Source organism: Ceratotherium simum, chromosome 1, assembly GCF_057802395.1.
Source record: "Ceratotherium simum simum isolate JZ-2026a chromosome 1, ASM5780239v1, whole genome shotgun sequence".
Classification (NCBI taxonomy): Eukaryota; Metazoa; Chordata; class Mammalia; order Perissodactyla; family Rhinocerotidae; genus Ceratotherium; species Ceratotherium simum.
The window spans coordinates 93,744,238-93,760,723 of record NC_141900.1 but is presented as its reverse complement, the minus strand read 5'-3'; the positions used below and the strand labels follow the sequence as shown (position 1 = coordinate 93,760,723).

Here is a 16,486-nt window from a genome sequence, read left to right as displayed (position 1 = left end):
AACAGGTGATCAAAGCCAACACTAACAATAACGGGACAGAATAAGATCATGGATTCCTAAAGTAAAGCACTGAAAAGGACACATTCCTTTTGCCAAAAATGATGCACCAGTCTGAATACAATAAGGAGAGAGAAACCACACATTAAGTGTGAAAAAAGTAAGTTTAACATAAATAATTAACTACATCAAGGAAATGGGTTAACAAGGACTGGCTAGTAAGACGTAGAAAGAACTCTAAAGAATACAGATATAATACAACACACGGACAGATAGAACTGTTTGGTGGTTACCAGGGGCAAGGGGGTTGGGGGGTAGGCACAAAGGAGTGAATGGATGCACTCATCTGGTGACTGACAAACAATAATGTACAACAAAAATTTCACAATAAAAAAAAGCAAAAAAAAAGAATATATTCTTTTTTTATATAGATAAGATACATAGATATATGATATATGATATATAATAGCCACTACCTCTAAGGCTGAGACAGAGTCCTCAAGAATTTTCCCTCCAGGGCTGATATCAGACCTTGTTGGAGAAGGCACAGCCATGGCTCACACTTTGGTGTTGCACCAGTGGGATTTGTTGGAAATTCACCCTCTGGAACTTGTCCACAAATCTATTCTATGAGATGTGCTGGCAATCAGTGTCCTGGATCCCCACCCCCACCCCATCCCCCAAAATAAAACTGCTGTGAAGAACATTATTGGGACAATTGGGAAAATTTGAATATAGATTATATATTAGATAATAGTGTTATATCAATGTGAAATTTCCTGAATTTGGTAATTATACTGCAGTTACATGAGATTATTTTTGCATATGTCAAAACTCATCAACTTGTACATTCAAAAAGTGAGCAGCTTATTGTATGTTAATCTTATCTCAATAAAGCTTAAAAAAACTTTAAAAAAATAATCTCTATTCTTCAGATACATATTGACATGTTTAGGGCTGAAGGGTCACGATGTCTACAACTTACTCACATTAAGGGTCAGAAAAAACAACAATAAGTATACTAAAGTGAGAAATAAAGAAAATATAGCAAAATCTAGCATCCTTAGGAAGGGCTCAGGAAGAATACTCATTAAGTTCTTACGTATGGTTTTTATGCTTGAGGATCACTTGGCTGGATATAAGTCCAACTCATGTTTTCTGTCTGTAAAAATCTTAAAATCTTTACTCCACGGTTGTCTGGGCTCAAACGTTGATGTTGGAGAGTCTCATGATAATCTGACATTCTTTCCATTTTAACTGATGTAGTCTTTTTACATAGATGCCCAAAGTATTATTTTCTTTTTCTTTAAAGCCCTAGAACATGTTTCAGTGGCCACTATTTCGTTTCAATTTTCCTAGGCACATGGTGAGCCCTTTTAATATAGATGTTTATCTTTCTTTTAACATCTCGGATTGCATTTTTTATTTTTTTATTTTTCTGTTCCTTTGAGTACCTTCGGGTAATATTATAAATGTCCATATATTTATATGTATGTATACACAGGATCATCTTGTCCCTTTCTCCATGAATTTCTTTTATCTCTATCTTTACTTGTTTGATTTGTTTTCATTTGTCTTTTTCCATCCTGTATTTCTTTCATGGTACTTCTTAGAGTGTCTATTCATGCAAGAACTTTCTGGTTCATCTTCATTTCTGAAATAGTTCTAATACATTCCTTAGTTCCATCAGTGTTTCTTTTTCATGACATCCTATAGCCTGACCATCTCATTTCTAAACTTTTCTAGCTCTAGTTTATGCTGTTTTTTCATACCATACCGTTTTATCCTCCCAGGTCATTTTGTATAAATAGGTTTCATTATATCTCTGCCTTAAGACCAAGATATACTGCTATCTTCATTTCTTTAGAATAACAGTGGGCTGTTATTCTCTTTTTCTAATAACATCTTTGAATGGTATAAAACCACAGTACTCAGTACTTTCTATAATTCATATTAGAGTAGAATGGGTTTTCCTGTACTTACAAAAGTTTTCTATGTAGGAGTTGTACATAGGCTAAGATGGCTTTCCTAGATTCAGAGTTCTAGGGTTTCCTCTAACGTTGTTACCACAAAGTATTCAAACCTATGGTCACTGGCAATGGACTCTGACCTATTTCTCGTCTTGAATTGCAGGTGTTCCTTTCTCTAACGTCCTTGACGTTGTTTGTTTCAGCTATGTTCCAGGAAGAAGATATAAACACCAAACGCCTCGAACGGGTCTTGATTGCACTGCAAGACTGATGCTCGCACAGAATAAACAAGCAGCACCCTCGAGTAACCTCTACTTCATTAACATAGTAAAATCCCCACCCAGTGGGGAGCAATACTACACTTTTAGGCACAGAGGAAGCAGGGACACCTAATGCACCTGCACGAGCTTACACTTGCCCCTACATGTAAAGACAAAACTTCCTTTTTGAATATTCATTCCTTACCTCAAATAAAAGGCACCCGCTGGGGCCGGCCCAGTGGCGCAGCAGTTAAGTTCACGGGTTCCACTTTGGCGGCCTGGGGTTCACTGGTTTGGATCCTGGACACGGACCTACTCACTGTTCATCAAGCAAGCCATGCTGAGGTGGCAGCCCACATACAAGAGCTACAACTCTACAACTATGATATACAACTATGTGCTGGGTCTTTGGGAAGAAAAAAGAAAAAGAGGAAGATTGGCAACAGATGTTAGCGCAGGACCAATCAGCCTCAAAAAAAAAAATAAGGGCACCCACTTCCCCTTGCTCAGGGATCCACGGCTTTGGAAAATTCTTCTCTGTGGCTCTGCAGTCTCCTTATTTGCGGCAAATAAATTTTACGTTGTGTGACAACTACTTCTGGTGAAGGCTCTGATTTTAACTCACCAAGAAGCAAACTCACTTTGGTTCGGTAACATGGTACCTTAAGTGTAATCACTTCTCTAATACTTTCTGAGATCTGCCTCCTCCAGTGCCCCCTCCCACATGTATCTGAGCCTTTTCTCTTCTTTACCCCTACATTCCTACCCTGGTCAATCTGTGTTTATTCACAACAGTTTCTTCGCAGCATGGGGCTCTGTTCTTTCACTCAATATTTCCAAGAACCTTAGGAACCAGGCTGTCCCAGCTCCCTCAGACTTTCCTGTGACAAACCCTTTGTCTCATTTCAGGCCCATATTAATAGTCTGTGGACCACACTTTGAGTAGCACTGCCCTAAAATACTCTGCTTCTTCAGAATGGTGCTGCGTAGCATTATAAGACGGCAGACAGGTATCACTATAAATGATCTCTAGCAGCATACAGGCCTCAACATGATCTGCAACCATACTACATTTTACTGGGAAATGCCTTCCACTTTGAGGATACACAGACAAACCTTCTGCACTTACACCTATTATTGCCTTCTCTCCTGTTCATAATAAAGAAAATATCTCTCCTTCTATACCAAGTGACCAATCTCTCCACCTATACCTTGGATTAATCCTGTCCTGCTTTCTCAGAAGCCTCACACACTCACAAGTCTCTTCTTTTGTATATTCAGTAGCTCACCGGAGTGGATCCTTTCCACTTTCATTTAAACATGCTTAAAACATTCCCATTTACAAAAAAGGAAATAAACAAGAAATCCTCCTTAACTCCAAATTTTTTTCTCCCCAGGTATTGCCCTATCCCTTTCCTCTCCTTCAGAAGTAAACTTTCTACATAGTCGTCAAAACTTTCCATCTATATCTCTTTACCTCCCACCCATTATTCAAGCCCCCCCAATACGGTTTCCCCTTCTACCTCTCCACCAAAATATGCTTTTGCACGACTGCCATGCATCTAGTCCTAAAAATGTTTTTGGCCTTTCTTACTTGACTTTGCAGGAGCATGACACTATGAAACACTGCTGCCTTTGTTAATACTTTGTTTCCTTGGCTTCCATGACATTACATTTTCCTAGTTTTCTCCTACCTCTTCTTCTCAGTCTCCTTTGTAGGTTCATCCTTGTCTAGTAGCCATTAGGTATCAGAATTCCTGAAGGCTTGTCCTAGGTGACCTCCTCACTCTACTCTCCAGAGTAGAAGGGAAGGGAGCAGAGGGAAGACAACAAGGAGACCAAAAATGAAGGGTCAGAGAAGCAGGAGAAGAAGTGAATACCAAAAGTGGGTGGGAAAGCTAAGCCGAGAATCGATAAAAGCAAGCTGAGGCACATGACAAGCAAGTCAAATCTAGAAGATTGATGAGGACAAGAAGAAACATAAATCAACATGCACCAGTACAAAAAGTCAGACACTAGGAATCTCATGTGCTATAGTCTCTCTTCCTGGTTATGCTTCATGCTGAATATAGACAGTCAACAGATCCCAGGGAGACTATTCATCCATAATCAAAGTAAAATAAAGATCTTCTGCTAGTTATGATTATTAATTACTATATAAGACACTTTTTAAAAAATGTATTGTACCATGACATGAGTACCTATGGAATCTTTTTATTAGAAGAAATCAGAACAAAGTTCTTTGAAGAGTAGGGTAGCTTTACAACTTCAAAGAAGAGAATTTGAAGAACATTTTGAAAGACTAGACAAACATGAGAAAACATTGAGGCAATTCAGATGATATAGTTCTACGTTTGTGTATTCTTTTGAACACAAATATGTGGATGTCCACCCTACATATATATTTATTACATACATATACTACAGTACTAGTGTATCTTGTACATAATCACATAAACATAAGACATTTTTAAAGAATGAAATCAAGGTGAAATAAATATTTTTAAATGTCTTGCTAATCATGATACCTTCATATTATTATCAGCTAACGGTCCAAGATGTAACATAAACTTAAGGCACAGTTCATCATTAATGTAGAGAATGTCAACCAATTTCAAAGAGTCTTCTTGTTAATACTGAACCTTTCAGGATCACTTTTTGTTAGATCTGGTTAATCACTGCCGTTAACCTCACAATAAGACTGATAAAGAGCCTTTAAAGTATCAGTTCTGCCACTCTAAAGCTGTTATGCTTGCAAATTAGTATCTTTATCATCGCTGAAAATGAGACTAAAAATTCAAATAATTCAAAGCTGGTGGAAAATCACAACTCCATCAACTCCATACATCTGATAAAATGAAACACAAAATGGGGCAGCAATGGTTACAGCTTTCTATAGAACACGGATCTCCTTGCCAGCTAATCCACCATTGATTGCACAGTCAAGTGCCAGGAATGACAAGTATCTATCCCTCTACACAACACTAGAGAAGTCATCAAATATGAGCAGCCCCGATTTCTCTGAGCTCAGCTTTTTGTATTTTCCTAAACTGGGGAAGAGCCAAGCCATCAGCATCCAACTTTGATTACAGACTTAAACAGAACTATCTCTACACTGTTAATTGGAATTGGGGATCACTTTTAATGGCTATTGCACATGTGTCCTACATTCTACAACTTAGGGACTTTCCATACTGCTGACACTGAGGGGCTTTTGTGAGTGGCCTCCATATGGGACTTCCCTAGGAATCGAGACTAGAGGGTTTTATGCCATGGTCCTGGTAATGGCCCATGACCTTTAATCTTTTGACAGTCATTTTAGTTAAAAACAGACATTAAAATCCATAAGCCTACTTATCCAAGCACATGTAAATTGTGTTATAATTTGTGGGGGGAAAAAAACACAATACAGTCTGCCGTAGAGAAATCTCATTACCTCCAGGGCAGTTTGTGTACAGTTTGAGAGGTTGTACAGCACAAAGGACTGTAACTTAAAAGAGGGCAAATAGGGACTAATACGCATTCCACTTCCTAAGACATGTATCCCTTGGTGCTACCTATCCAAGAGGCTGCTTATTTCTAACTCACACAAAGGTACCTATTGGACTTGCAGCAGCCCTGACTCCTTCCTCAGGATACTTTGTATACTACCTGTGAAACATCAGTCATTTGATATGCTTATTCACGTGACATGACAATCTGCGTATCAAGTACTTTAGAGTTTAATTTTTATGCAAAGAAGTTGTAACATTTTCCCTTACCTCGATGGATTATATTTTACCTCATAATGTGGCACACACCCATTTTGGAGACTACTGCTCTAGTGTGTACTTGAAAATGCAGGAGTAAAATTTGAGAAAGAGGTCAAGGTCACAGGAAGAAATGAGCGACTTGTGGATCTAGGTGACAGTTTAACTTGATGAGGTGTCTAAGAAAAATTAAAAAGAGAGAAATCTAAAGATCTGAGAACTAAAGTCTGCAAAGTGTCCACATTTGAATACATAAAAAAGGCTCGACGCAATTTAAAAATGGTCTTCTGACATCAACTTTCCACCAGGACAGAGTAACTAGTACTGAGACAAGCTTGCTGTGAACAGCTACATGTAACTAGGAGGAACTACGAGGCAACTGTTTTCAGGCACTGAACAATAGGCAATGCAAGACCGTGATCCCTCAAAAAAAGGGAATCAGGAGGTAAGCCCCTAAAATGTCTCAGTTCTCTGTCTAGAGACTACTTCCTGACAGCGGCACAGAGAGCTAGAGCCTAAGCAGAACATAGCTAAGGAGCAAGAGGAAAATTTGGGGCTGTGAAACAGAAACACTGAATAGAAGGGAGCTGCACAGAGGAAGGACGCCAGCAGTCTAGCTAGTGTTTCTCCAAGTCTTTGGCTGAAGGCTATTATGCTTGTGCAGAGCTGAGACTTCGGGAAGCTTACAGGAGAGCAGCTGCAAAGATACTAGAGGCCCAGCATGAACAAAGAGAAAACAGATAAAAAGATGGTAGTCTTAAACTCGACCATACTAATAATTACTTAAATGTAATTGAATAAAACAATAAAAGCAAAAATTTACAGCTTGGATAGAAAAGCAAGACAACTATACACTTTCTACAAGAGAAACACTTTAAAGATTTTATTTATTTATTTATTTTTCCCTCCAAAGCCCCAGTAGATAGTTGTATGCCATAGCTGCACATCCCTCTAGCTGCTGCACGTGGGACACAGCCCCAGCATGGCTGGAGAAGCGGTGCATCGGTGCACGCCCGGGATCCGAACCCGGGCCGCCAGCAGCGGAGCGCACGCACTTAACCACCAAGCCACAGGGCCGGCCCGAGAAACACTTTAAATAAAGGATAAAAGTAAAAGGATGAAAAAATACACCATTCAAACACAAAGATAAGAAAAGTGGTATAGCTATATTAATACAAGACAACGTAGACTTCATGAAAAGGTACTTGGAGAGATAAACAGATATTTCATAGTGTTAAAAGGGGCAGGCAATTCATCAGTAAGACAAAGCTTCAAAATACCTGTAGGAAAAACTAACTGGATTAAAGGAATAAAGAGATAAATCAACAATCATGATTGAAGATATTAATTTTAACATTCCTCCTCCCTCCATAACAGACAGAACAAGTAGACAAAAATAAATAAGAGTATAGATTTTTACAACTCTATCAACCAACTTGACCTAACTGACATTTACAAAACACTACACCCAAGAACTGTAGAACTTAAATTATTTTCAAATACACATGGAACATCCACCAAGAAGGACAATATGCTGGAACATAAAATGTCTCAACAAACTTCAAAAGATTTAAATCTTACCAAGTATTTTTTTGGAATAAGCTATCTAGAAAATCCCCCATACACCTATAAATTAACAACTTCTAAGCAACCCATCAGCCATAGAAGAAATCATAAGAGAAATTTTAAAAAGTTTTAATGGAATGTTAATAAAAACACAAAATAAAATTTGTTTGAGGTGGCTAACACATGTTAGAGAGAAAATTATACCTTTAAGCAGAGACAAACAAAATTAAAGCCAAAAGTTAGTTGATAAGCCCTTAGTAATAGTAACCAAGAGTAAACATGAATTACAAATAGAAACAAAAAAGAGAACTTAGTTCCTGAAACATTAAAAGGATAGGGAATACTGTGAATAAATTTATGCCAATAAATGTACCAATTAGATGCAACAGACAATTTTCTTCAAACAATTTACCAAATGGATTCAAGAAACAGAAAGTCTGAATAGCACTATATGTATAAGACATTGAATTCCTGATCAAAAATCTTCCCATAAAGAAAACTCCAAGCCCAGATGGATTCATTGGTGAATTCTGTCAAATATTTAAGGAAAAATTAATACTAATTTTACAAAAACTCTCAGAAAACAGAGATGGAGGCAATACCTTATACCACATTTTGAGGCCAGTATTTTCTTGATACCAAAATCAGATAAAGATACAAGAAAACTATCATCAATACTCCTTATGAATATAAAAGAAAAAAATCCTTAAAATATTAGCAAATCAAATCTAGAAGTATACAAAAAGGATAATACATCATGACCAGGCGGGGTATATCCATAGAATGCAAGATTGGTTTGACATCTGAAAATCAATGTAATTCACCACATTAACAGAAAAAAAGAGAAAAACCACATGATTATTTTGATACAGAAAATGCATTTGACCAAATTCATCATCCATTCATGATAAAAACCCTTAGCACACTAGGAATAGAAGGGAACTTAATTTTGATAATGGGCATTTACAAAAAACTAACAAAGCTAACACATTAATGGTGAACAACTGAACGTTTTCCTCCTAAGATCAGGAATAAAGTAAGCACATCATCTCTCATTTAATATAGAAATTAAACTTGTATTCAATATTGTACTAGAGATCCTAGCTAGGGCAGAAAGGGAAGAAAATGACATAAATTATAAAGAATGGAAAGAAGAAGGTAAACTATCTACCTGTAGGCAACATGATAGTCTACATAGAAAATCCTGAGGAATCTACAAAAAAACTACCAGTTTTTTTGTTTTTTGGTGAGGAAAATCAGCCCTGAGCTAACATCCAATGCCAATCCTCCTCTTTTTTGCCGAGGAAGATTGGCCCTGGGCTAACATCCATGCCCATCTTTCTCTACTTTCTATGGGATGCAGCCACCACACAGCTTGACAAGCGGTGTGTTGGTGCGTGCCCGGCATCTGAACCTGTGAACCCAGGGCCGCCGCAGTGGCGGAGTATGTACACTTAACCACTACGCCACCAGGCCGGCCCCCAAGACCACTAGATTTAATAACTGAATTTAGCACGATAATGGAATACAATCAATATATAAAAAGTCAACTGTATTTCAATATACTAGCAACAAACAACTGGAAAGAAAATTTTTAAAAACACCACTTACAATATCATTAAACATTATCATAAAATATTTTAGAATAAATTTCACCAAAATTATGCAAGACCACTACAATAAGAGTGCTGAGAGAAATTAAAGATCTAAACAAATGGGAGGGGCCGGCCCCGTGGCTTAGCAGTTAAGTGTCCGCGCTCCGTTATTGGCCGCCCAGGTTCAGATCCCGGGCGCGCGCCGACGCACCGCTTGTCCCGCCAAGCTGAGGCCACGTCCCACATACAGCAACTAGAAGGATGTGCAGCTATGACATACAACTATCTACTGGGGCTTTGGGGGAAAAGTAAATAAATAAAATCATAAAAAAAAATAAAAAAATAAACAAATGGGAGATAAACACGTTCACAGTTAGGAAGAGTCAATATTGTTAAGTTCATTCTCCTCAAATTGGTATCTAGATTCAAGGTAATTCCAATCAAAATCATAGCAAGCTTTTATGTATAAATTGACAAGCTGATTCTAAAATTTACAAAGAAATGTAAATTTACAAAGTAAATTTACAAAGAATTTACTTCAAAGAGCCAAAACAATTTTGAAACAGAACACAACTGTCCAATTTCAAAATTTGCTTAAAAAGCTACAGTAATAAAAAAATTACTAGTACTGAATGGACAGATCAATAGAACAGAATAGAGAGTACAGAAATAGAACTATATATATATATGTTCAACAGGCTTTTTACAAAAATGCCAAAGTAATATAAAACACAAACTTCAACCCTTCTCTCACACAAAAATTACCCAAAATGAGATTACAGATCTAAATATAAAAGCTAGAACTATGAAAATACTAAAAGAAAGGACAGGAGAAAATCTTAGTAAACATGAGGTAGGCACAGACTTGGTCGACAGAACGCAAAAATCACTAACCATAAAAGAAAAAAATTGATAAATCGACAATCAAAATTTAAAACTTCAGCTCTTCAAAAGACACCATTAAGAAAATGAACAGGCAAGCTACGAGAGAAAATACTTGCAATATATGTATCCAACAAAAGACCAGGACATAGAATATATATAAAGAATTTTTACTTTTCAGTAAGACAAACTACCTAATTTAAAAAATCTGCAGGGCCCGGCGTGGTGGCGCAAGTGGTTAAGTGTGCGTGCGCTCTGCTGCAGTGGCCCGGGGTTCGCCGGTTCGGATCCCGGGCGCGCACCGACGCACTGCTTGGCAGTCCATGCTGTGGCAGCGTCCCATATAAAGCGGAGGAAGATGGGCACGGATGTTAGCCCAGGGCCAGTCTTCTTCAGCAAAAAAAAAAAAAAAAAAAAAAAAAAGAGGAGGAGGATTGGCAGATGTTAGCACAGGGCTGATCTCCTCACAAAAAAAAATAATAAAAAAATAAAAAACCTGCAAAAGACTTAAACTGAAATTTTAGCAAAAAAGATACAAGAATGGCCAATACCCACAGAAAAAGATGCTCATCATTATGCACCAGGGAAATGAAAATTAAAACCATGAGATACCCCTTCATGCAGACTACAATGGCTAAAATTAAAGACTAACAACACCCAAAATGGTGAGGATGTAAACCAACGGTAAAACTCTCATACATTGCTGGTGGGAATGCAAAACAGTACAACCAGTGTAAACATTCATTTATGATGCAAACAAGAAATTCTAAGTATTTACCCAAGGAAATGTAAATATACCCACATAAAGACTTGTCTACAAATATTTATAACAGTTTTATTCATAATAGCCCCAAACTGAAAACAACAGTAATTTCCAGCAAGAGGTGAATATTGTATAAAGAACTGTTGTGTGTAAAAATGATAGACAGGGGCGAGCCCTGTGGTGTAGTGGTTAAGTTCTGTGCGTTCCGCTTCCGGGGCCCGGGTTCATAGGATCAGATCCTGGGTGCGGACCTACAGCACTTATCAGCCATGCTGTGGCAGCATCCCACATACAAAATAGAGGAAGACTGGCACAGATGTTAGCTCAGGGCTAATCTTCCTCAAGCAAAAAAAAACAGGAAGATTGGCAACAAATGTTCGCTCAGGGTGAATCTAAAGCAAAAAAAAAAAGTGATACAAACAATATGGATTAATCTTAAATACTATTAATTCTTGGTCATTATATCTTGTACTCATAAGATGTTTGTAATTTTCGCCAAGGAACAAAAGAAATCACCTCTCAGAATTGACAGTTACATATTTTATAGATTGCCAGTTAGTAAAGAAGTCTAAGAAAACTGTGAATTCTATTTACTCTTCCTGGACAAATAACTTGACCCCTTCAAAAGTATGCTCTCAGTATTCTTTAAAAATAGCTCTTAGAGTTTGCTACTCCGGCTGAACAGCACATAAACACCACAAAATATTGCACAATATGGTAACATTTCTCCACTATCAGTTTGTCTCCTGACCTCATGTACCTAAAATGTACCTAAAGAAAATCTGTTTTCTAAGATCTTCCCTCTTTCTTGGATATAACTGCATACTCAGAAAATGACAGTCAGGACTGAGGCAGCCATCCAACCTTAGCTTTGGTCACTCACCCTTCATTCCTTCCAACTGATAGCCTCAGAAGGACAGTTTAGATCAATCTTCTTAATGGGGGCTTGGTAGCTAGTGTAATTGTGTCTGAGCATTTATAAATTATAATACTTTTTTGTTGTTATAATATAAATTAACTTCATTTTTTTTTTAAGACAGTTAAAGCATTATGTTGATTTCTGCAAAAAGTATGTGTCAGGAGGGATTTATTTTCTACAAATATCATTTAGGATAACAAAGGGAACACCAAAAAGTAATAGAAAGGAAAACTAGGTCTGATAGTATTGAGAACTACTACTTTATACCTTGAATTTTGGTCTTAACTTCCTAAAGAATCCTCTTATGATCAACTGTACTTTGGAATATAATACTGCTTGAGCTTAAGAAACACTAGAGCTTAATATTATACTCGAGAATTCTAAAACTGTACCAAATTGGGCTCACTGGGGCGAGGGGCCTAGAAATCTAAATTTTTAATAAGTATACCAGGTGATCCTAGTAGAGCTAAAATTTGAAAACCCTTATCTAAACCTAAAAGGGAAGAGTATAACTGCAACATGATATGTGGTCTCAACAAAACTTGTTTCGTTTGGCCTACAGAATGGGCCTATCTGTGTATGTGTATTTTTTTTAATTACTTGCCAATATCTAATACTAGAGACATTTTACAAAAAAAAAAAAAGATGCTTCAACACTGGCCCTGCACTCTCACATGACAATCTGCTGGAGCTAAGCAGAGTTTGCTCCCTCTCCCTTTTACTCTCCACCATTCCCTATTATTTTACCTAGGCTCATAGTTCTCCATCTCAGTTACCTGCTTAGCTCCTGTAGGTACTGTAGTTTGACCCATGATGTCTGTATCTACAAGATCATTAGGAGAATGAAGAACAGAGATGATCAAATGAACCCTATTTTAGTTCTGAAATTTACTGTCTAAACTTTTGCTTCAGCTAGTACTAAAATAAGTTTGCAAGTAGAGAGGAAGGCAGAAAACATCCAAGTAAACAAGACTCAGGACAGTATTTTTAATTTATTAAAGATAACTCTCTTTTTTTAGAGGAGTATGTGCAAGTATCATTTGTTAAAGCCTTCTTCTTTCTTAGTATGGAAACAAAAACATGGGGCCAGCCCCATGTTTTTAAGTTCAGTGCACTCCACTATGGCAGCCTGGGTTCGGACCTACACCACTTGTCAGAGGCCATGCTGTGGCGGCAACCCACATACAAAACAGAGGAAGATTTGCACAGATGCTAGCTCAGCAACAATTTTCTTCAAGCAAAAAGAGAAATATTGGCAACAGATGTTAGCTCAGGACGAATCTTCCTCAGCAAAAAAAAAAAAAAAAACAACAAAACATTATCTTCTAATTTAAATGCTTTCCTTGAACTCTTGCTTACAATACAAAGATAAAAGATATTTGGAGACTGGAATTACACAGAACATTCTGAGACATCTGGAATAACAAACTTGTCTCAGAATTGAAGATCAGAGCTCTTATTGCCCATGTTCTCATTTATTCAGGTCTAAACGTCATCACCAGGCACACAATAAATCTTAATTCTAGAATTACGCAAAATTCAGATCCTAATTGGCTATTGGCCTGTTTAACCATTTTAAATATGAATAAAAGAAACTTTAAAATGTCTAGAAATTAAGAACTAAGATTTTTTTGTGTGTGTGAGGAAGATCAACCCTGAGCTAACATCCATGCCAATCCTCCTCCTTTTTTTCCCCTTTTCTCCCCAAAGCCCCAGTAGATAGCTGTATGTCATAGCTGCACATCCTTCTAGTAGCTGTATGTGGGACGTGGCCTCAGCATGGCCGGACAAGCAGTGCGACGGTGCGCGCCCGGGATCTGAACCCAGGCCGCCAGTAGTGGAGCTCGTGCACTTAACCGCTAAGCCACGGGGCCGGCCCTAGAAATAAAGTTTCACCTGTACTAACTTTCCAACAGGTGGGCCACATCAGAACAAACTAGTGTGAAGAATCTGCGATTTTTACCCTACTTGCATGCTAACAAAGTAGCTTACCACGGATGCTGGTAGAAGACATGAGACTCAGGGGTCAGAGACAAAGGGCAGCTTGTTGCTTACTCACCGTAAAAACATAAGCCAAAGCATCAACAGTTTTGCACTCGTTACCAGAGCCCCAGTTCCCACTGGGCAAAGTAAAGAGGGCCAGTTGACACCCGCACAGGCAATGGGTTGTGTTACAGGAGATGAAACCTAAGCTTGGAGAACCCTCATCTTTTGATAGGCAATAAGCATGCCTGCCTTTTACTCCAGGAGACATTTCTCTTTTTTATACTGGACCATATGCATGCCTGCTCTTTGCTCTGGTGGAAGACACTATCTCTATCTTCCAAGGCTGTTGCTTATACAAACATCCTTTAAAAACAGAAACAAAGGGCAGTCAGTACCTCCACTGGCAAGACCTGCAGAAACAGAAAGAGACCCATGGAAAATTGTTTCCCTCAACTAGATGTTGTTCCTAACATACAATTAATTGAGTCCAACACCACAATCTATTTAAAACATCAATTTCATATACCCCTTGACCTAGCTCATTTAATTAGAATTTTATCTCAAATTAAATCAACTAGTCCTTCTAAAAAGGAAGTATATATTAAAAATGAATTATTTCCCTCTTCCAGTTACTTTGTATTGTCTAAAAGGAGGTGCTCAAATATTCGCAATATTAAAATAGAAAAACCCCAAGTATTCTACTAGAAACAAATAATTACCGTGCTTACTTTAACTAACTTGAAATGTTTCAAACCTGTTAACGTTAGCAATAGGCATGAACTACCTGTCAAAAGTCTCATTACACAGTAACAAACACCACAAAGAAAACAGTAAGTTCAACATTTCCAGCTGTTGTCTACAAAATACAAGAAAATCCTACACCCAAATCACTTTGTTCTATTTCTCTTTACCCTTTACAGTCTCAAAACCTTCAAAGAGAAAGACAACAAAACACTGTCTCTTAGTTCCTTTGTCCCCAGCAGAGGGAAGAGAAGTGGGGACTCATTAAGGTCAAGAACCCAAAACGTGTAAGACAGAAAACAGACGGCATCCGATCTGTAATCAATCATCAAAGAAAGTCACCATCACTTCATCTTCATCCCGCCCGTGCCCCCTCCAGCTCAAATAACGGGAGTCTACAGGAGATGATTAGGATCGTATGGACCTGGACAAAGCTTTGGGGAGGCAGAGGTTAGCAGTTCACTAGATGCAGTCGGCGGAGAAGCCGAGATACAGCCGACAGCGGACTCCGACAGAGGTTTTCAAAAGTGCGGCTGGCGGGGCCACGCAGCCCCGGAGGAGAATGCCGAGGAGCAGGAGCAGCAGCAGCGCCGCCGAGTCCACGGCGCCCGTGGAAGTTGCTCGCGGGGCGCGCGGCACGCCGCCGAGCGCGCGGGCCCTCCATGTCACCGCCGCCAACACAGACCCTCCTCCCCACCCCTCCCCCGCCGGGCACCCGGGCGGCGGCGACATGCCAGCGGGTCGCGCCGCACCGGGGCGCCCGCCTCCCCGCCCGCCTCTCACCTTGGGTGGCGAACGGCGAGGAGCCGCTGACCGGCGAGCCGGGGGCGGGCACGGGCGGCGGGGTCTCGGCCGAGCCCAGCAGGGGCGCGGACAGCATGAGGTAGCGCTGGGGCGCGGGCAGGCAGCGCTGGCAGAAGGAGTGCAGGCAGGGCAGCAGCTTGGGCGTCCGGCTCTGGATGTTCTGGTGGCACACGGCGCAAGTGTCCAACAGGTTGAGCCGGGCCGCCTCGCCTCCGCGCTCCGAGTCGGGGCCCTGCCGACTCTCGGCCTCGTTCTCCCCACTCGGCGCCGCCGAGGGCCCCCCGGCGGCCACCGCCGCCGAAGCCGCCGCGGCCGGCGTCGCCGCCTTCTCCACAGCCACCTCCATTGTCCTGCCCCCGCCGCCGCCGCCGCCGGGGTAGGGGGAGCGCGGTCTCCGCCCGCGCCGCCCCCGACGACCTCCTCCTCCGCCTCCTCACAGGCCGCTCGGGTGACCCGCGGGAGAGGGAGGGAGGGAGGGAGGGCCGGGCCGAGGAAGCCTCCTCAGGCCCCGCGGATCCGCCTCCAGTGTGGCGCGGCCGGAAGAAGGGAATCTGTCAGCGAGGACCGTTCCTCGCACCGGGAAGGCTGCGCCCCGTCCGCCTCGCCAACCGCCGCGGCGCTCGTCGAACCCGCCCAGCCTGCCCTCAGCTCCCCGCCTTTCTCTCGGGGCCCCCAACTCACCTCGCGCCCTCCACCCGCCCTCCCTCTCCCAGCAACTGAGGCGAAGGCGAGGAGCAAGCCGCCCAATAGCCGCCGCGCATCGCCAGGGGGCGGGGCCTGCCGAAGCCCGCGAGGCTCCGACGGCCGCGGCGGGAGGGTGGGAGGCCGGGAGGTGGGAGGGCGCTCGCCCAGCCCCGCCCCCCCGGGCTCCTAGAACCGCGTCCTCTGATTGGGCCTTTGTGTGTGTTTAGCTCCTTGGTCAAGATTAAGGGTTCGTTTGTTCACGACCGAGCACTTAATTCGGTCCGCCTGTGTGAGCTCCTCCTATGGGGCGGAGCTCCACCGGGTCTGCTGAACGCCGTTAATTAAGTAACTGCTTCGAAAACTGTGGTTTTACTACTAGAGACAGGGGTCCTGTAGGAGCAGTAAATATGGTAGGAGGGTCAGAGGAGGACGAAGTGGAGATAGTGAAGAGCAAACAAGGAAAGAATTTTAAAAATGGGAAAATGTTGTGTAAAAAGGACTATGAAGGCAGGATGGATTGTGCCACCTGAATGTCCTCATCTCTGTGATGAATGATGGAGCATGAGTAAG

General features: G+C 40.9%; 1 protein-coding gene across 3 annotated transcripts in view; it reads right to left on the bottom strand.

The window, feature by feature from the left end:
* TRIM24 (tripartite motif containing 24) overlaps positions 1-15,903 on the bottom strand; it is a 107,979-nt gene extending 92,076 nt beyond the window's left edge. For all 3 annotated transcript variants that reach the window (XM_004430713.3, XM_014787718.2, XM_004430714.3), the window contains exon 1: positions 15,212-15,903. In XM_004430713.3, coding sequence (XP_004430770.1) covers positions 15,212-15,578 — 367 coding nt within the window. In that variant the 5' untranslated portion in view covers positions 15,579-15,903. The remainder of the gene's footprint in view (positions 1-15,211) is intronic.
* Positions 15,904-16,486: the final 583 nt, after the last annotated feature.